At 45.7% G+C, this 22,355-nt stretch overlaps 1 protein-coding gene across 1 annotated transcript in view; it reads right to left on the bottom strand.

Moving 5' to 3' along the window:
* PLCG1 (phospholipase C gamma 1) overlaps positions 1-22,355 on the bottom strand; it is a 175,885-nt gene that overhangs the window by 63,365 nt on the left and 90,165 nt on the right. Inside the window, exons 4-5 of the mRNA XM_082271977.1 lie at positions 19,561-19,608; positions 6,934-7,018 (exon numbers count right to left, since the gene is read on the bottom strand). Of these exons, the coding sequence (XP_082128103.1) occupies positions 6,934-7,018; positions 19,561-19,608 (133 nt within the window). The remainder of the gene's footprint in view (positions 1-6,933; positions 7,019-19,560; positions 19,609-22,355) is intronic.

Below are 22,355 nucleotides of genomic sequence, written 5' to 3'. Positions count from 1 at the left end.
TACTATGAACACAGTAGTGTTCTACATTAATTTGTAATTACAGGAAGTAACTAGAGAAGGCAGCTTTGAAGCCAAGTACACCCAACAGGAGGTGGATATGTAGTTAATTGAGCGGATATTCATCGGTGCTTGGCTACATAAGTTCGCTGAGTGATCAAGAATCTTAGTCTTTAGAAACGCCCTGTGGGAGGGGCGAAACGCGTGGGAGCAGATTCCGGGTTCCTCAGTGACGTCACGTCCGGCTGGTAGTGGAACGCACGCAGAAGTGCAGACTCCATGCCTGTACCTGGAATAGTTGAATACATATCTGCCTCTATGCACTGATATATACTGTGATTTTGCCTCTACAAACACTAAGTGTAATTTTTATATGCGCTTGGGAAATAAGGAACATATTACACTATTTTGGATACTTTTCTCTTCCATTTATGAGCTAGGATTCTAGTAAGGACCCGCAGGAAGTGACCCAGTTTTTACTTAACATACTGACAAGACCAAGCCGGTTAGACCCACATGCAGTATTGCTAAGAGGTCCACGATATCTGGTAATAGCAAGCACTTTTGGGGTGTGCAGCACTGATCACTGCACGAGAATCATAGAAAATTACAGCACCATATCCGTTTGGCACAGAACCACTTTATTTTGATCTACGGACTTTCACTTTCCACTTGCTTGTTTACATTATTGGTTTTAATTTTGCACATAAAAGTTTATACCATTTGTAAAGACTTTCACTGGCCACTTGATTGTTTATAATATTGGACTAATTCTTGCACATACAAGTTGATAGTTTTTTTTGCACTTTAAATATTATTTAAATTATCACATTGTGGATGTAAATCTTATTAGTTGGTGCACAGGAGCACTTTGTACAACTGATGGACTAGCAATAGCTATAGGTGTGGTGTTTTGCACACTTGATGTTGTACTTTATATGTAGTGGTATTATGGTTGCGCTGTGGTCTAATGTTTTTTTTTATAAGTTGCAGCAACTGGTTTGATAACTTAAAGGCAATTTATAGTTGTTTCGCTAATACTTTATTATAGTCAGAACTAGAAAAAAAAAAAAAAAAAGATGGCATTTGAATTTTTTGCATTTTCACATCCAGCTGATGGAGCTTTGTGCTTCTTTATACATGTTAACCTGTGTATTCTTACCTGCATTGCTAAAGTAAGCCGTCTGTTTATAGGGCTCAGTAGCTTAAGCGTAAAGTAATATTAAAAGGCTATTTTTGTTTTGTTTAAATAAACAAACATGTTTTACTTACCTGCTCTGTGCAACAGTTTTGCACAGAGCAGCCCTGATCCGCCTCTTCTCGGGTCCCCTGCCAGTGCTCCTGGCCCCTCCCTCCTACTGTCTGCCCTCAGAACAATCAGCTTGAAATGGAGGCACCCAAGCTGGCATGCTTCGGAGCCGCTACTCTGCGTATCCATTCACACACAGAGCAGCGGTTGGCCCCGCCCCCTCTCTACTCACTGGCTGTGATTGACAGCAGCGGGAGCCAATGGCTCATACAGTTGTCTAAGCCAATGAAGAGGGAGGCTTTTGTGCACATCACTGGAGGAAGATGGGGCTCAGGTAAGTATAAGGTGGGGGGTGCTGCATAAAGATGTTTTTTTTTTATCTTTATGCATAGAATGCATAAAACTTGAATCTTTAGAACCACTTTAAAGCCACACACACACATGTAAATAAAGTAACAGCCATGAGTCCTCCCCCTCACTCCTCCTCAAGCCTGCTGTGAACAGGCAGTCAGTTGGCTCCATACCAAGTTTCAAATCAGAGAGAGACCTAAAGGCCAATAACGGTCATGGGTGCAGTATTTTACTTTTGGGTAGAATGAGGAAAGGTTAGAGCCTTTGCCAGGTTTTTATTGATTACTTTTTTGTGTATGGGGGAGGTAGCACTAGAATTTTAATGGCAGCTGGCCTGTGGCGGCTCAACTCATGGAAGGTCCCTGGAGTGTGGCCCTTCAAATGTGTGAAGTTTGTCGAAGAGGATGAGGAGTACCGCAAGTGAATTGAGAGCTTTAGAGGTTCGAGCCAGTTCAAGAACAACTATCACTTTATAAAATATATACTGTAGGTGTGTGACATAAGAAAAATTGGTATGTCATATGCTAATAATATGAAACCAGAATAGTGGCTATATTTCCCAGTACATACATCAGTTATTCACGATCGTTTTTTCTTTCCGAGCGATGGTTTGTAGACATCAAGTGCACAGCAGATATAAGTAGGGAGAGCTTGTCTCCTATCTGAATAAATCTGGTAGTTGTAAAAAGCCTTTCTATATCTTCCTGTGAACTTTGTATTCATACAAACAGGAAGCTGATCGGGGAGGGAGCTTCATAAAGCTCAGTCAAACATCAATAAATGTAACCTAGCTACAGAACACATCTAAGAAACCAAAGTATAGTTAAAGCATATCTAAACCCTTGCTTTAAAAAAAAAAGAAAAAGAAAAGAAAAAACATACACTATATTACCAAAAGTATTGGGACGCCTGCCTTTATACGCACATGAAATTTAATGACATCCCAGTCTTCAGCCTAGTACACACGCAACAAATTCCCGCCGACCGGTCGCCCGTCTTTTGTCCAGAGTTGTGTTTTGTTGGTTGGAATGTGCTCTAGACTGCACACGAATTTTCCCGCACGACAAAATTCTACTTCAGAAGTGATGTCATGTGTTGGTTTGCTTTCTTTGTGTTCTTTCTTCTCTGAGCATGCCCAGTCTTGCTCATAAGATTTTTCCCTGTTGAAATCTGTACTGACTGCATGAAAATCGGACGTGTTTTGACGGAAGACAAAAATTTTATAGCCTGCACACCAGAATTTTTTCGGCCGAAAAGTCAGTTGTCGGAAGCATCATACTAACAAGCCGAAAATCGGCAGATCGGTTGTCGGACGAAAATTCCCGGCCGAATTTCGACGCGTGTGTACGAGGCTTTAATATTGAAAAAAGCAGGGAGCTCTGGGGGGGTTGACTACTTTATTACTTTTAGCATTGTAATGCACATTTTCGTGCAATATACATATTCAATCCGATTATAGATACTATATTGGATGACTCATTGAGATGCTTGTGATTCCTCCTATTCCCTAGATTCTCTAACTGCAAACTCTGTGTTCACCCCCATGCGTGCCTGGTACTGCTCCCTCAGCTCCCAGGGCAGACGGTAGGGAGGCCCTTCCATGGCGAATCCCTTGGGACAACAGCTCTTACTCTATTGTAAGCAATTTCATACGAAATAACATAATTTTAATTGGGTGTTCATATTGTTATATGCATTGTGACTTCCATGATATTTCCCCCTTTTTCATAGTGAACCCATTGCACCAGCTCCTGAGGAAGTGTTACAAATACACGAAACGCGTAGAGCATACATGATGCAATTACTATGGAGTATCTACTACTTTGTTATGATAAGTTTTATAATCTATTTTATACCCAATATGATATGTACTTGTTTTGATATGCTATGTTATTGGGATCTATTGCATGTCATTATTGTAATTATGTTACTATTGTGCATACACAATAAATCTGATTACATGTGTACCCTTTCATGTTCTTTGTTTGGACGTGTATGCACATACACTCTTATTTACAATTTTTTTTTTTTTTTTATGGTCATTTCCAATCACACGCCTCATTTAAAGTCCCAAACCCCCCTCCCCCCTTGTTCATAGGCTTCAATATTGAGTTGGCCCACCCTTTGCAGATAGAGCAGCCTCGACTCTTCAGGGAAGGCTGTCCCCTGGTTTAGGAGTGTGTCTATGGGAATGTTTGACCATTCTTTCAGAAACGCATTTGTGAGGTCAGGCACTGGTGTTGGACGAGAAGGTCTGGCTCCCAGTTTCCACTCGAATTCATCCCAAAGGTGCTCTATCGAGTTGAGGTGCAGGCCAGTCAAGTTCCTCCACCCGAACTTGCTCATCCATGTCTTTATGAACCTTGCTTTGTGCACTGGTGCGCAGTCATGTTGGAACAGGAAGGGGCTATCCCCAAACTGTTCCCAAAAGTTGGGAGCATGAAATTGTCCAAAATGTCTTGGTATGCTGACGCCTTAAGAGTTCCCTTCACTGGAACTAAGGGGCCAAGCCCAACCCCTGAAAAACAACCCCACACATTATAATTCCCCCTCCACCGAATAATTTGGACCAGTGCACAAAGCAAGGACACACTCTAAACCTTGTGGACAGCCTTCCCAGGAGAGTTGAAGCTGTTATAGCTGCAAAGGGTGGGCCAACTCAATATTGAACCCTACAGACTAAAGTCTCGTACACACGCGTCGAAAATCGGCAGGGAATTTTTCGTCCGACGACCGATCTGCCGATTTTCGGCTTGTTAGTATGATGCTTCCGACAACCGACTCTGACTTTTCGGCCGAAAAAAATCTGGTGTGCAGGCTATAAAATTTTTGTCCTCCGTCAAAACACGGCCGATTTTCGTGCAGTCAGTACAGATTTTGACAGGGAAAAATCTGATGAGCAAGTCTGGGCATGCTCAGTGAAGAAAGAACACAAAGAAAGCAAACCAACACATGACATCACTTCTGAAGTAGAATTTTGTCGGGCGAGAAAATTCGTGTGCAGTCTAGGCACATTCCAACCAACAAAACACCACTCTGGACAAAAGATGGATGATCGGTCGGCCGATAATCGTTGCGTGTGTACTAGGCTTTAGACTGGGATGCAATTAAATTTAATGTGCATGTAAAGGCAGGTGTCCCAATACTTTTGGTAACAGTGTATCTTGTACTTCTTTTTCCACTCTAGGTCTAACAATAAAAAGCATAAAACTTAGGCACCAAAATTTCCTAGGGGTAACCCTTATGGGCATGCCTGAAGCCAATTACAAGGATTTGCCCACGCAAAGACAAAGGGAACGATTACATCCAGTATACCACCTCAAACACCTCTGCCTACCAGATTGTGGATGCCAGTGGGACTTCACCTGCCTCCGTCTGGACCGCAGAACCACGGGTCTTGTAGTTCCTAACAGAAGGCAGCACATAAATAACAAGTGCAATGCACATGTGTGCTTGAACTGGAGTGAAGAGCAATAAGCAGCGGCAGTGCGCACAGCACTTAAAGCTGAGTTTTAGGTATGGCAATTTTTACATATTAGCATTGCCCCAGCGTGGATCAATGTATATATTTATATACCATACCTGTGGGATGCCTCGGGAAGTTGGAAATCACTGTAGTAGCCACAGCTACTACAGTGATTGCCATTAGCTTCTGGGCCCTGCGCTGAGCGGTGCCCTGCTGTTTCTGAACACTGGAGGAGACGCCACCATCCCACCTCTTCACTTCATCCAATCAGAGAACGCAAAGAAAATGCAAAGTGCACCCTGAATGGCACCTGTGCCGAGCGAGCAACCTGTGTTCACAATGCAGCAGGGAGGACCTGGCAGCTAGTGGCAATCACTGTAGTAGCAGTGTCTACTACGGTGATTTTCAGCTACCACAGGGATCCCACAGGCATGGCACATACATATTTACATTAATACAAGCTGGACCAATGTAACTATGCATGGATTGGCATACCTGGCATTCATCTTGAAGATAAAAATGATAAAAGGAGGACAAGTAATTTTTTCCCCAAATTCAAGTTTCATATAGTAACAGTAATTTATGAAAAAAGTTTACTAGAAGCTTTTAAGCAGTAGTAAACACCGCTTGCTCACTTGTAGCCACAGGTCAGCTTATAATAAAGCTTACTTGTAGGGAATAACATGCAATGTTTAGGAGATGATCACTACTACTGCAGCCAGTGACGTCACCAGCACATGTGCACTGCGCTCTGAAGGGACAGCCTACTGTGCTGCGCAGCAGCTGTGGCTCCCGCGCGCATGTGCGGGAGTGACATCATCGCGGCCCAGCCATTCAAGCGGACAGAGCCTGCAAGCCCATAAGGAAGATTGGGTGAGGATGGAAGCCCTATCAGCCCATATGGAAGAAAAATATATTTCCAATATATTTAGGGAACAATTTTTAGAAATATATTGAATATGGCCAAAATTGTAGCATTTCAAATATATTTCCAATATATTTGGGGGGAAAAACTGAATTTTTAAAAAAAAAAAATATTTTAAATATATTTTTCTTCCATGTGGGAGCGGTGACAGCATGCCGCTGGAGGGACTTTGTTCTAATGCAGATCTCTCATAATGTGCTAGTAGGCTAAGGAGCGGGTACTTGGTTTTGACAGGTACCTGTCCTACCCACTTCTGGTGGTGCGGCAATCGGAACCGAAGTTTGCACCCCCCCCTTCCCCTCAGCCCTCTGGGACACATCACTGGTTCCAGAAGACTGCGTGACCAATCAAAGCACAGCGTGGCTCACACATGCGCATTTGATTTCCCTTAAACTGCCGACGCATTGCCAATTGAAGAATCAGCTCGGGGGAGGACAGCGCTGGATCCTGCAGCAGTTAAGTGTTCTTATATTAAGTCATCAGATACAGTATTTGTAGCTACTGACTTATTTTTCTTTTGAGGAGACTGGAGCTCCTCTTTAAAGTGTATTCCCAGACTTATTTAGTATTCGAATGTAGTCAATGTGTTAGAATCTTGGTTTTTATTTCCGTCAGTATCCAATATTGAAGATTTCTCTTCACTTTCAATCCTGGTGACAAGGTTAGCACCAGGGCTGTAAGTAAGGAGAGATTTCCAATAAAATGCTAAAGGTCCATGCCTTTCCCACAGCACTCTACACTGCTCTTATTGGTTTTGTGTCCCCATCAGAGAAATTTTGGCTGTTTTTTTTTTAACCTCTAAGCATTGGAAAACTGGAAAATGATCAGTATCTGATGAGAAGCACAGAGTGGGAAAGATAAAAAATATATAAAAACTGCATAACCAATGTAACAAATTCTAGCTTAGAGGTAAAATTAATGCATTAGATTGACTTTTCCCCTTACCGTCAATCGGTCACGTAGAAACCTCATATTGGGGACTCTGTAGTTGACCTGTGACAGCATATTCTTCAAATCCTTGACAGAGATCCTAGAAAATAAAAGAATAGCAGAAAGAAAATTGTAGTCTGTTTTGACTGAAGTGATTTAGTATCCCATATTAAAAAGGACAGTTATAGGTAAAGCCTCGGTAGGCTGTCAGCCATTGGCATTCTAATATTGGAGGGTGGATTGATGACTCTTGAACCTTGCTATATGATTGGGTGAAGGCTTTGTATTTATATTGTTGTCAATAATCTACCAATGATTTTTAGACCCCGTTCACAATGGGGTGACCTGTCAGGCGACCTGGTCGCCTGACAGGTCGCCTGCCATAGAGAAGCTGTGGACCCGTTCTAATAGGAGCGACACAAGACGCTCCGACTTAGAAAAAGGGTCCGGAGCTTCTTTGGGGTGACCTGGAGCGACCTGCATTGACTTCAATGTTATGAAGTCCGTCCCGGCCGCTCCGAGGTCGCGGTGCGAGCTGCGCGCCACGACCTATGAGGTCGCCCCGGCAAGTCGGATCGCCCCAGTGTGAACGGGGCCTTACTGTTGGGCATCCAGATGACAGTGAGGCAATTTCTACACGCCAAAGGGTTATCACAGTCACCTTAAAGTGGTTGTAAACCCATTTTAATGACTTTTATCTATAGGTAAGCCTATATTAAGGCTTACCTATAGGTGTTGTAAATATCTCCTAAACATGTAACGTTTAGGAGAGATTTACAGTGTATGCAGCCGATGACGTCATCGGCGCATGCACTCTGAAGAAACGGCCGCCCGCGCCGTTTCTTCAGAGCCCTGTTCCGTGACTAGCGGCACGCTCGGGAGTGACGTCACGCGGCTCTGGCCAGTAACACAGCCGTAGTCCGCAGACCCAGAAGAAGAAGGGTGCAGATGGATGCGGCCCGGCAGCAGGGACAACGCGGGCTTCGTTGCAGGTGTCACATAATGTGCTAGTATGTGATGCATACTAGCACATTATGCATTTACTTTGCAGGGGGAAAAAAAGAAAAAAGGTTTTTCAAGAGTTTACTTCCTCTTTAAGATGGACATATATGAATCTGAAATTAAAGCACCACACCAAGATCTTTACGTTCAAAACAAAGTTTATTCCAAACATAAAAGGTGTATAAATATCAAAAGCAAAACATTATCCATGCTGAGTGCCGGTTCACACTGTTCCGACTTGTCAGACGACTTGGTCGCCTGACAAGTAGCGGACCGTGCTGTGCAATTGGAACCGTTCTAATAGGAGTGACTCAAGTCACTCCGACTTAAAAAAAGATTCCTGCACCTTTTTTTTGCAAAGTCAGAGCGACTTGCATTGACTTCCATTATGTGAAGTCGTTGCAAGCCGCGCCGAAGTCGCAGTGCACGGGTGACGGCATAGTCGCCCGAAGTTGTGTCGCCCCAGTGTGAACCGACACTGATAAAGCGAGAAAGACTGATACATGTAGGTCTTCTGTAGATAATAAATGTGGTTGCAGCACCAATATTATTATTCAGAACAATATCACACCCTAAATTCAACTCAAGCAGTAGTAGTCTCATTAATAAAAAGCGCCCCCCCCCCCCCCGCAGGTTTAAGTCATACTATACTAGTATGCACTGCATAATAGCAAAATATGACAGACCTAAAGTGGTTGTATAGGCACAAGGTTTTTTACCTTCATGCATTCTTTGCATAAAGGTAAAAAACCTATGTGCAGCAGCCACCCACTAATACTTACCTGAGCTCCCTCTTGATACAGCGATTTCCAGTAGAGCCTTTCCCCTGCGGAGACTCCCACTCCTGATTGGCCTTTGGCAGCAATGGGAGCCATTGGCTGTCAATCACAGCCAGTGAGCCAATCAGGAGATGGACGGGTGGGGCGGGGCTGAGCCGCGGCTCCATGTGTGAATGGACACATTGTTGGTTTGTCCATCTATTAATATCAGCCGATCTTTGCTATCTCTCAGTGTGGTTATGAGTAAGCGACTGGATATGTCGTGAAACGCGTCAATGTGACACGTCTGTTTTGTACACTGTCTGTGTTTTACTCGAGGAATAAAGATTATTATTGGTTTCATCAAAAACCCTGAGTGCGGTCTCACACTTCAAATGTGAATGGACACACAGAGCCATGGCTCAGGAGCACGCCTGCTTGGGTGCCCCTAAAGCAAGCAGTTTGCTGTAGGGGCACCCAGCAGGAGGGAGGAGCCAGGAGCACCAGTGTGGGACCAAAAAAAAGGAGGATCCGGGCTGCTCTGTGCAAAACCACTGCACAGAGCAGGTAAGTATAACATGTTTGTGTTTTTTTATTTGTTTTTTTAAACATGGCTTTAATATCGCATTAACTGCAAACAAGGCCCTCCATCCTGGCTCAACCACCTGTTTTTACCACCTCCTGTTTGCCAAAGTGAACAAGTTCTAAAAATGTCAGATATTCCCACCCATCTCTTCATATATCAGCACCTCTTTTACATTCTGTATGAAACCGAATAAAGAAGGAGAGACCGTTATTATGGCTACAGCACATGTGAAGACCTGAGGACTCAAGTGAAGAGATTTAGAAACTGATTTAACTCTCCAGAATCTTACATTGAAAATAGAAATGATCTGGCCATTTAAAGTACTGAAAAAAAAAACACACACAAGAATTCCAATATGTTGTAAACACCTCCCTGACCCCTGGAATTCTATTAATGGTTTAATCTCAGGAAGTGAGTGACAATAGACAGAGGACAAACATAATGATCTAAAGGCCAGCATGACTATAACATTCGTAACAATAAGAGCAAGCTTGCTGACGTAAATAAATATTAGCCTGCGTAGAAATGAACCAAATTCCAGTCCAACAAAGGTGTGAGCCGAGTAGGTCTAGGGCCAGCAGAGAGCCGCAAGGGCAATCAACAGCTCATTTCCCATATATACAATGACAGGGAATAATGGCATAAACATAATGGCCATAGTGACTCAGCAACCTCATCCTCGGCAAGTACAGGCAGGGATTTAAAGCGGAGTTCCACCCTAGAAAAATATGGTTAGATAAAAATACCCCCGGGACAGTCAGGGCTAGTGCATTTAAGCAACGATAGCCTCTGAACTGTACCCTGTTTCGCTTACCTTTTAGAAGAAATACTTACCTTGAAAATGTCTTGTCCAGCACTGCCATCTCAGGTGTGGGCAGCTGATGCCGGAGCGTTCTCTTCGGTGACGTTGAAGTCCCAGAATGCCCTGCTCGTCACTTCCGGTGCAGGCGCGTCATCCCTGCATGGCTTCTGGGCATGCCCAGAAGCTGTTCAGCAGGGAATGACACGCCTGCACCGGAAGTGACGAGCAGAGCCGATGCAGGCGCATTGACTCCCGGGATCGATGACGCTCATTCTCCAAGGAGTCAAAGCAAGGAGGAAGTGACTGTGCAGGCCGCGGCCGCAATATTTTCATTAAAAAGAAGGTAAGTGAAACAAAAAAAAAAATTTAAAATTATCCAATTCTTTTTCAGGTAAATTAACCACATAACGACCGCTCACATTGCTGCTACTGCGGCAATGTGGCTCGTTATCTTCCAGCGATGTAGACCTACGTCGCTGGACTCCTCCCCTTGTGGGCAGCGCGCGCGCCGCCGGAGGCTTGCTCCTGCTGTTTTCAGTCACAGTGGGAGTCAGGCCAGGGGAGGAGCGGCGGTGATCACCGCTACTCTTCCCCGATCGTCGGGGAATCGAGTTTGGAGATCCGCCCGCTTGTGTAAACAAAGCGGGCGGATCTCCTAAGTGACAGGCTGGGTCAGATAGCAGGGTTCAGCATAGCTGAACCTGCGATCTGTCCCTGTGTCACTCAGTCACCTCCCCCCACACATGTCAGTAAGCACCAGGCATACATTAACCCCTCCCTCTCCAATAAAATTAACCCCCTCCCTGCCAGTGTTATAGCACTGATTACTGTAGTAATGTCACTGGTACCCTCAAAAATGTCAGTCAGGGGTCCGATCTGTCCGCCGCAATGTCGCAGTCCCGCAAAGAAAAAAAAAAAAAAAAAAAAATCGCAGATCGCCGCCATTACTCGTTAAAAAAAAAAAAACAACACCAAAAATGACAGAAATCTTCCCCTTAGTTAGTAAACGCAATAACTTTTGCGCAAACCAATCAAAATACGCTTATTGCGATTTTTTTTTACCAAAAATATGTAGCAGAGAACAAATTGCCAAAAAAAGATAAAACATTTTGAATTTCATATAAAAAAAATGTGAAAAATATTGTTATTTTTTCAAAATTTTTGCTCTTTGTTTATAGCGCAAAAAGTAAAAAATCGCACAGGTGATCAAATACCACCAAAAGAAAGCTCTGTTTGTGGGGAAAAAAAAGGACGTACATTTTGTTTGGGTACGGCGTTGCATGACCGCGCAATTGTCAGTTAAAGTCGCACAGTGCCGAATCGCAAAAAGTGGCCCTGACATAATACAGCAAAATCCTCCGGTGGTAAAGTGGTTAAAGCACGCAGACGGTGAAAAAAAAAAATTTTCAGGGTGGAACTCCGCTTTCACTAAGGGCCATAGAGAAATCTGTCAAGTGACCAGCTACACTACACTGATGGTAGCCAATTAGCCAGACACAGCTGTATGTGGTTTGGAATAAAATTCTAACTATACTATAAGCCCTACTGTAACCCCTTTACATTGGAGCGATTTTACAGGTCAAATCACATGACAAGTCACAGCATATTGCCGGCAAAGGACCTGTTCTGACTTTGCGGCGCTGCACTGATTTGCAAAAGTAGTTCCTGCACTTCTTTTGCCGATTTCAGGTCCGACTTCAGTAAACATCTGTGCATGAAGCTGCACAGATGTCTTTCAAGTAGCACCTGAAACCGCACTGACCTGCTACTTTGAAATTGTGCTCCTTCAAGTGAAGGAGCACAATTTCAAAGTAGCATCAATGTGACCCAGGGCTTAGGGAGCTACTGGTTAGTGAGGCCGTCCATCATGGTGATAGTGCAAATCAGTGGTCCTCAACTCCGGTCCTCAGGGCCCACTAACAGGCCAGATTTTAAGTATTACCTTGGTGAGATGCAGACTAGATTACTGCAATCACTGAGCAGCAAATGATATCACCTGGGATGTATTTCAGTTATCTTGCAAACCTGGCCTGTTAGTGGGCCCTGAGGGCCAGGGTTGAGGACCACTGGTGTAAATGACCAGCCGACAAATCTGCAGACACTGCGGAACGCTATTGTGTCAATATGGACCAAAATCTCCATATATTCCAAAAGACGACAGTTCTGAAAGCAAAAGGGGGTCCAACCGGGTACTAGCAAGGTGTACTTAATCAAGTGTCCGGGGAGTGACCTAATAAAAGTGGGACGGAGAGTAAGTATGAAAGGGAAATCCTGAAGTTTTTAAACATATGTCCGGCTATGTTGGTTCTTGTTGTTTCCCCAGCTTTGGCATTGTTAAATTGCAGTGTTGCTGACCAGCCCGTCTTTTTTTTTTTTTTTTTTTTGTCTCCCTTCTTACTTTATGCCGGAATTATACTTTAAATAGCATTAGCCTTGAGTTTCCTGACAGCCAGCTTCACAAAGGGGGCGGAGCCCCAGAAATGCAGAGTGACCTGTGTAACGGGTGCCTTTCCTCCTGTCAGTGGCACTAGCCTATCTCCAGGGAAGTCTGCAGTACCACACCATGACATTACTATCCCCAAACGAACATCTGGACCATGGTAGTCTCTAGTGCAGGATGGGAGCCCTTGGCGATAAAGGATCCCTAACTGCCAAGGGCATATGCTGTACACCATGGCTGTGCCTGTGCTAGGTAGGCTATTACAAATGATCAATGTCATGGAACTGCAAGGGTATAAACAAGCTCATGGCTGCCCTAGCAACCCTAACCTATTTTTTTAATATTGATCTAGGTCCTCTCTGTCAGTAGATGCGATCAAGACAGCTACTAATGCCTCGTTTCCACTGAGCGGATCGGTTCGGGTCGGTACGGTACGCTATTTACAACCGAACCAAACCGCACCATTCCTGGCCCTCCTTCAGATGTAGGGCCATAGGAAATGGTACGGTACGGTTAGGGTGGAGCTACTGGCGTCACACGATACATTCCACTGATTGGCAGACAGGAAAACGTCAATGCTCACGTCAAACGAAAAGCTCAGTCCAGATAATAGTCCAGACTTGCAGTGGAAACCCTCACCTGAATAGGCCGGACCATTATAACCCTTCCAAACTACCAACCCGAACCGTTCCGCTCAGTGGAAACGGGGAAATAGTCACAAAATCACATCTACAAAATGAAAGTCTGGGCACCCCCTCCTTAAAGACTGGTAAAATCAGGTGCTGTTTACTATAGAGTGCCATTATCAAAACCTCCAATATGTGATAATTTTTGTATATATAGCCGTGGCCAAAAGTTTTGAGAATGACACAAATGTTTCACAAAGTCTGCTAATTCAGTGTTTTTAGATCTTTTTGTCAGAGGTTACTATGGTATACTGGAGTATAATTAGAAGCATTTAAGTGTAAAAGGCTTTTATTGAAAATGTCATTAAGTTTATGCAAAGTCAGTATTTGCAGTGTTAACCCTTCTTTTTCAAGACCTCTGGAATTCGCCCTGGCATGCTGTCAATCAACTTTTGGGCCACATCCTGACTGACGGCAGCCGATTCTTGCATAATCAATGCTTGGAGTTTTTCAAAATTTGTGGAGTTTTTTTTTTTCTTGTTCACCCGCTTGATTGACCACAAGTTCTCCATGGTATTAGGGTCTGGGGAATTTCCTGGCCATGGATCCAAAATGTTGATGTTTTGTTGCCCAAGCCACTTAGTTATCACTTTTCCCTTATGGCAAGGTGCTCCATCATGCTGGAAAAGGCATCGTTCCTCACCAAACTGTTCTTGGATGGTTGGGAGAAGTTGGCTCTCGGACAACATTTTTGTACTATTCTTTATTCGTGTTCTTAGGCAAGATTGTGAGTGAATCAACCCCACACATGAATGGTCTTAGGATGATTTACTGATAGCATGAAACAGGACTGATGGTAGCGTTCACCTTTTCTTCTCCGGACAAGGTTGTTTTCCAGATGCCCCAAGCAAATCGGAACGGGGATTCATCAAAGAAAAGGATTTTACCCCAGTTCTAAGCAGTCCAATCCCTGTACCTTTTGCAGAATATCGATCTGTCCTTGATGTTTTCCCGACAGAGAAGTGTCTTCTTGGCTGCCCTTCTTGACACAAGACTATCCTCCAAAAGTCTTCTCCTCACTGTGCATGCCAATGCACTCACGCCTGCCTGCTGTCATTCCTGAGCAAGCTCTGCACCAGTGGGGCCCTGATCCCAAAGCTGAATCAACTGTAGGAGATGGTCCTGTCGCTTGCTGGATTTTTTTGGGTGTCCTGAAGCCTTCTTGGAAGCCTTCGTGGAAATGTTTTAATGGGATTAAGTTCATTTTCATGGCAAAGCGGGACGTTGCAGTTAATTTAAATTCATCTGATCACTCGTCATAACTTTCTGGAGTATATGCAATAAAAACTGAGGCAGCAGACTTTGTGAAAATGAATATTTGTGTCATTCTCAGATCTTCTGGCCAGAGCTGTACAAGCCTGAAATCCACCGGTTCAGCAGGAACGTGTGTACCGATGTCTGTTCAACTGAATTCTGTGGAATGATCTTGCAGAAAAACCAGCATTTAAAGCGGAGTTCCACCCAAAAGTGGAACTTCCGCTTTAGGTATTCTAACCCCCTGACATGCCACATTTGGCATGTCATTTTTTTTGGGGGGGGGGAGCGGGTACCTAGTTTTGACAGGTACCCGCTCCCACTTCCGCTCGGAGCGCCGCGGCGCCCTGAACGGAAGTTCTCCTCTCCCCCTCCCTCCCTGCAATCTTCTGGGACATGTCAGAGGTCCCAGAAGATTGCCAGCCAATCAAGACGCGCAGCGCGACTCGCGCATGCGCAGTGGGTACCCGGCTGTGAAGCCGCAAACTGTCACAGCCGGGTGCCCACAGCAGTGATGCCGGCGCCGCCGAGACCAGAGGGAGAGGATCGAGGCTTCGGGCGGCCGCATCGCTTGACCGTTGGACAGGTGAGTGAAAAGGCTGGAACTCCGCTTTAATCAGCCCTTGCAGCCAATGAGTCCTCCTCCTGTCAGAACAAAATAGCTCAGCGGATGAGATCCCTGCATCACACATGCAGTGATCTGTCGGTTTTTTTTTTTTTTTTTTTTTTTTTTTAGCCCGCTAGTATGTCAGACAAACTTCTATCCTTCAGCACCCTGCTTTCAACAGCCAAGCCATTAAATCCAGCAACTGTAAAGCAGTATGGAAGATTGACCCTTTGGACAACAGACCTTCCCTGAGAGGAAGTCTCTGAGGAGCATCGGCGACCAGCAGTACTAGATTGGCGTACCAAGACCGGCGAGGCCAGTCCGGAGCCACAGCAGAGGGCTGGAACGAATCGTTCTGCCCACCTTAGAATGCCAGCTACTTCCAGAGCCGCCAGGACACTTCTTGTGCCCTCTTGGTGATTAATATAGACCACAGCAGAGGCATTGTCCAATTGAATTCGTACCAGACACCACTGAAGACGAATTGTCCAAAGATCCAGACAAAGTCTAATCGCTCAGAGTTCCAGTACATTAACTTCCAGAGTCCAGTCCCCCTTAGCATAATCTGTGCTGAGGACGCCTCTCCACCCGGACAGGCTGGCATCCGTGGTGACAACCGTCCAGTACAGCTGGAGAAAGTATTTTTCCTGTCGAAGTGCCAGAGAATGAAGCCACCTCTAGAGACCGCGGATTCTTGTCCTATTTCACCAGAATCTCTTTTTCCAGAGATCTCGTGTGGAATTGTGCAAACGGAACTGCCTCGAAGGTAGACACCATCAGGCCCAGCATCCGCACGCAAGCCCTGAGGGATGACCGTCTGCTGGACAAAAGAAACAGAATTGCATACTGCAATGTATGGAAATTCTCCCAGAGGAAGAAACTGAGGCTGAGGCAGAGTCCAGAGAGACCCAGATAGTCCAGTTTCATGGACGGAACCAGAGCAGACTTCTGAAGGTTCAGATTCCAACCAAACTCCCTCAGAGTAATCCAAGTTGTCCATCAGTGCAGTCGGATGCTCTGCTAGCAGAAGAAGGTCCAGGTACCCAGTACCCCGATCCCTGCTGATGCAACAAAACTAGCACCGGGGCAAACACTTTTGTGAAGACCCGAGGAGCAGAGGTGAGACCGAAGGGTAACGCCACAAACTGATAATGCTCCTCGCCCGTGGCAAAGCGGAGGAAGCACTGGAGACCGGCACATATTAGAATGTGAAGGTAGGCGTCCTTGAGGTCGATAGAACCGAGAATATCCCCCTGATGTAGGAACGCCACTACCGTGCGAATGGACTCCGTTCGGAACTTACTGTTCTGTACCCGCACAAAGAAGTGTAGCGCCATGGAGGTCCAGAATTGGACATACCTTGCCCTACTTCCTGGGAACTGTGAAGAAGTTTGAGTAAAACCCCTGAAAATGTTCCGAAGTTGGAACCAGAACAATCGCTCCATGAAGTAACAAGTCTTGCACTGCCCCAAAGTGACCCCATAAGCGATCTGGGGTCAAGTGCAGGTTGGAAGGGAAGAACCCTTCCGGAGGATAAGCCCGAAACTTGATCTTGAAGTCGGATCGAATGACTTAGTGGACCCACTTGCTCTGTACCAGGGAGGTCCACGGATCTGGAAACCAGCGAAGTCCCCCCCCCACCCCAGATATGCAGAGGAAGCCTTGTCTGCAGGTCTGGAAGAGCCCCCTCATGGCTTGCCAGATCAGGCCCTCTTGGAACCTCCGGTGGAGGCCCTGAAGGGCTTTGATCCCTTGTCTTGAGACCCTGAGGGATGAAAAAAGGCATCTAATGAGCCAAGAATGGTCCACATCTACGATGGGGCTCCTTGCCCCTGGTATCCTGCGGAAGAAGAGTTATTTTCCCTTTGAGACCCTTAATGATGTCATCCAAGGAAGCTCCAAACAGGCAATCCCCTACAAGGAGAAGATCAGATAAGGCCTTTTTAGAAGTCTGGTCTGCAGACCAGCAGTTCAGCCAGATAATACCCTGAAGGACCACTGCGGATACAGACAGCCTAAAATAAAAAGAGCCGCATCCAAGGAGGCATCGCAGATAGGTTGGTCCAGGGGCTACAGTTTATTAGCCAGCTCCGCAAAGGCAGGGGGAAGAAGTTTCCCCTCGAGGTCCTGGCGTAAAAGCTTAGTCCACACGGTCAAAGTTTGGCGACATCAGGGCAATAGTAAATACCGGCCTAAGTGCCGAACCAACCCCAGTAAACATATGGCGGGCCAGAGCCTCCGCCGTCCTATCAGCCAGATCTTTAAAGGCCGGGGACTCCTCAACCAGAATAAAGGTAGCTTTATTTAGCCTTTAAACCGGCGAATCCACCACAGTTGGGATCGTCCACTTTTTAAACAGGGAATCCTCATAAGGATACCGCATAGCAAACACGTAGGGACCACAAGAGTGCATTTTGGACAACCCCACTGTTTTGTGACAATGTTGTCAAAGAAAGTAGAATAGGTGAATGCCCTTGCCGCTTTGGTGGGCCTTTGGGTGCCAAGAAGGACCGGTGCCTCCGACGCAGCACCAGCTGCATCCTCCATTTTTAAAGTTTCACGCACTGACACAATCAGTGCATCCACCAGCGCCTTTTTATATGCGCTAGAGGAGCAGAGGAATCATCCCTACCATCTGAGTACTCAGTGTGCGTGGATGCAGACCCAGCAGGGTGACTCTCGTCCGCAACAGATTCAGGATCTAAAGAGACAGATGAGGGCGCAGGGCGCCATATACTAAGCTCACCCAGAAAACATCACGCAAAGGGGACGCCAACCAAGGGCCCACCTACTGGACCCCGCAAAAAAACAAGGGGGATCGCCCTTCAAGCACCTCCATAGAGGCCCGCATAAAAGGGGGCCGCCCGTCGTCAGGGTACACTGATGGTCCTGCAGCGCTAAAAAGGGGCAGGTGCCCTACACAATATTGGCGGCATGGCAGCCATCAAAAAATGGCCCTCACACCGCCTCCCCTTCCAAGGAAGGCTCCAAGCTGGTCGCATGGCCTGGTAGGCCGCAAGACGCGGCCTAAATTTTCGTGGACACTCAGCCACGAGCCCCAGCAGAGCCAACCACCAAGGGGAGGGTGGATGCCCAAATGGAGAATAGTGGCTTCTGCCACCCTCACTGGGGCCACCCCACATAGCTCCCGACCAGTAGGTCGCAAAGACCCGGCCTAAATTTTTGGCCGGATCTGGCCACGTGAGGCGCAGACCAGCGGATGCTTAACCATCCGCTCCCACAGCCCAACAACTGCAGCAGGGAGCCCAGAGGACATCTCTGCCCTAGTCCCTAGCCCCCAGGGTGGCGAGGAACACTATTTAACCCCCAGTTGCGCACCAGGAAAACCCCAGCCAGCAGCAACTCCAACAAGCCCCCCTTAAGAGCATGTGGCAAAAGCCAGCTCATAAACACGCCCACGAAGATCAACAGTGACCAACAAAATTTTAGAGGGACTGGAGGGAAGGAGGGGAACAAGACGGTCCCACTGTCCTAGGGAGGGGCCCAGGTCCACCCCAAAACCCTCCAGGAGAAAAGTGGGGACAGCGAATTACCATACCAGGAACAGGGTGGGCACCGCTCCTGACAGACCACCGCTCCATCGGAGTAGGGGGGCTGTCGGCCAGGAAGAACACTGCAACTCAGGCTGAGGCCAGGTCATACGCATGAGAATAGCAAGACGCTTAACTCTCAGGCCAGCCCCCGTCCAGTGGGGCTATGTTGCAGCCGACCTAGCGCGGAGCTAAGGCCTGCGCATGCTCGCTGGCCAGACTGGGGAGGATCCTCTGGATCTAGATTACACAGTCAGTCAGTTGATTGTTATTTGGTTCCTGTGAGATTCTACAAAGATAGGAAAAAGTTCAATTTAAAAAGGAAAGAAAAATTGGCAGGGCCAGAGATTGCAGCAAGGAACTAGGTCATTACTCCTGACTAGGCAGAAAAGAAACTGAGTGCCTATAGCTTAGAGTGGGAGTATACCCCCTGGGACTCACTTCCCCATAGGCGTAGTCAAGCTTTTTCCTGCCAAGTGGCCTACTCTTAGGGGGCAGTATAATCCAATGGTCAAGAAGATAAGGAGCTGTGTCTGTCAATGAAGGAAAATTACCTGTGTATACCCAGTTTAAGATTTATAGATTATCCATTAGAAGGCAGGGAAGATTAGCCACTATGATGACTCCACTTAACAGGATGACAGCTGCTGGGATAAGATATCAGCCACCCAGGCAGGCTATGGTTTTCAATTAGGCCAAACAGACTGGGAGCAATAAAAGTCAAACATGGTAAAGTACAATCCAAGTATTGATAAATTCACTATGTGAGGTGTATAGAATTTCAAACTATATATAGAATAAATGATTAGAACACACTAATAAGATTTGCGCCTAGCTGATCTCACAATTAGATTTATTGCAAAAAAAAAATTTAAACAATAGAATAACTATACATTCTTTTTAATACATAAAAGGAGTTCCCAAAGTTGACCAAGACCCATTTTTCGAATACTTACTTGTCTTCTCGATTTCGGTCTAATGAGTAGAACTGTTTCCTGAGCCACCTATACCAGAAAGAAAAAAAAAAAAAAACAGTATGATGATTATTGCCATACTATTACCACCATCCACAAGATGAGCCCTACTATGTAAAAACTGTCAAAAGTACGATAGGCCACATATTGTCATTTGTCTGACCCATTATTCTTCTGCAAAACAAGAGCTGGACTGGCTGATCTGAGCAAGTGGGGTTTCTTTTGCTATATATATTATATATAGCAGGGACCAGCCTAGATTTGAACTATGTATGGGAAGGTCGATTTTACCCAAGTTGATCAAATCAATCAACTTGGGTACAACCAGCCTGCTGGATTTTTCATGTGATTACTGCCAGCCGCTAGCAGTAACCACTATATGTTCTACTGGCCAGGATGGCTCTCCCGCTGTCAGAACACAATAGCTCAGTAGGGGGGAGGGGGGGGGGATTCCCCCATTAACACTGACTGTGTTGATGGCGAAATTGAGAAGTTTTCGTCTTTTTGAGCAATTTAATTTTCAACCACAGGTTGCAGAAAAGAAAAATCGCAACATCCATGGCTGGCTTTAATCATAAGCAAAAAGCATGAAGGCCAGGTGTCCTAATTTTAATACATCACAGATCCAGCATACCTCCTCACTAAAAAGAGACATCTTTAAAGTGGAAGTCCACTTTTTAACTTGTACCTACAGGTAAGCCTGTAATAAAGCTTACCTGTAGGTACAGTGAATATCTCCTAAACTCTTTAGGAGATATTCACAAGGGATGCAGCCATTGACGCCATGTGACGTGTGCACCTGTGCAGTGCCTTCAGAGCTCTGTTCCGGGGCCGACGTGACGTCATCGCGGCCACGGCCATTTATACGGCTGGTGCCAGCAAACCCGGAAGGAAGACCAGGTGAAAAATGAAGCCTTGGGGAACAGTGACAGCATTCTGCTGGAGGGATCAATGTGCAGGTAAAGCCCCGTACACACGTACTGATCGTCGGCCGAACGATCGGCCGTCTTTTGTCCAGGGCTGTCGTGTCTGTTGAAAACTGCAAAAGACTGCACACAAATTTTGTCGGCCAACAACAGCCGACTGCAGAAGTGATGTCATGTGATGGTTAACTTTCCTTGTCTTTTTTTCTTTTCTGAGCATGCCCAGTCTTGCAAATCTGCGGTCTGTCGTCCGAAATCTGTACTGACTGGCGAACAATCGGCCGTTCTGGTGTTGGCCAACAAAAATTTTAATGCCTGCACGACAGATTCTGTTCGGCCGAAAATGCGCTGTTGGCTGTCGGAAGCATCATACTAACAAGCCTACAATCGGCCATCGGCCGAATATTTACGGCCGACAATCGGTACGTGTGTACGGGGCTTTAGTCTGACTTATGGCGCTTTTCCACTGCATGGAACCGTACCGGTTCGGCACGCTTTTGTGCTTTTCCACTGCGGTACCGCATGATATAGGGTCGGAACGGTTCGGTACGGTATAGGTTTGCTTTTCCACTGCATGGAACCGAACGGTACGGCTCTGAAAAAACAGTACCTACTCGATTGTGGTTCCAACAGGTACCAAACTGGTACCATATCCCACAATCCTTTGCATGCAGTCACTACTAGCCACTGATTGGTCAGAGAATCACACCCACCCCGTTGTTATCCCACCCACTTAACTTTAGTACTACTTTAGTGGAAAAGCAAACCTGTACCGTAACGAACCGTTCCGACACTTTACCATGCGGTACCAGCAGTGGAAAAGCAAACCGGGCCAAGCAGGGCCGAGTAGAGCCGAGCCGGTACTAGCCGGTACTTGCAGTGGAAAAGTGCCAATAGTGTGTTAGTATGTGGTGCATATTCGTACATTAGGACTTAAACCTGGATTTATGCAAAGGACACCCCTGCAACATTCCCAGTTATGTGGGCCATAAAGTCTTAATACACAAGAATTATTCATTATTGCTTCCCCCCCCCCCCCCCACTACTTTTTTCTTTAATCTATAATTTAAAAATAACAAATGTATTCACTTGGAGGTTAGATAAAAGGTCTAGTTTAGTACAATGAAAGATTGATAGGTACATAGTACATTATTAAATAGTACCTTTTTTTTTACGGAGGACTACACATCAGACCAAAAAGGACAACTGTGGAGGAAAAACGGCACACGGTTCCAAAAAGAGGCCCAGTCCCTCCATTTAGGTGCAAGTTGGAAGTTATGGTTCTAAACGTTGGGAGCTCAGCAGTCTTGGGACAACAGATCTGGTACCAGTCCAGCCTGTTCTCAGGTCACAGCAAGAGTCAAAGTTTATGACCGCAGTCAAAGCTCTTGCTCTTGAATAGCTTATTACCGTAAATGAAACCACTATTGCAAAACCAGAAACCACAAGAACCTATGAAGCGTTTCACGAAGCAAGATCATGCAGTCACAATTGTTAAAGGAAATATGTACTGACAGAATTGGGAGTGCTTCCATTACTGAAAATGTTAATTCCCCTACCATATCGGGAGTTACTGACCTGGAATAAGCATCAAGATCAGGAAAATTAGACAGGAGTCAGAAATCCTGATTTGCATACCTGTTCCAAGTAAAATGTCTTTAAAGTATTAAAGAAAACAGCACAGCTCTGTGGGCAGTGCAGGGGTTCTAATTTTTCTTTGTTGCAGATAAAAATAATACTTACAATGGAAAAAAAAATAATACTTACAGGTCCTGACCATTCCCCAGCCCGTGATTGCAAAGTGAAAGGAGGAGAAGCAGGCTGTTGTGCCCATCTGTCACTCTGCTCTCTCCC

The sequence above is a fragment of the Pelophylax lessonae genome (assembly GCF_965119305.1).
Source record: "Pelophylax lessonae genome assembly, chromosome: 11".
In the NCBI taxonomy this organism is placed as follows: domain Eukaryota; kingdom Metazoa; phylum Chordata; class Amphibia; order Anura; family Ranidae; genus Pelophylax; species Pelophylax lessonae.
This window is presented reverse-complemented; position numbering and strand designations above follow the sequence as displayed.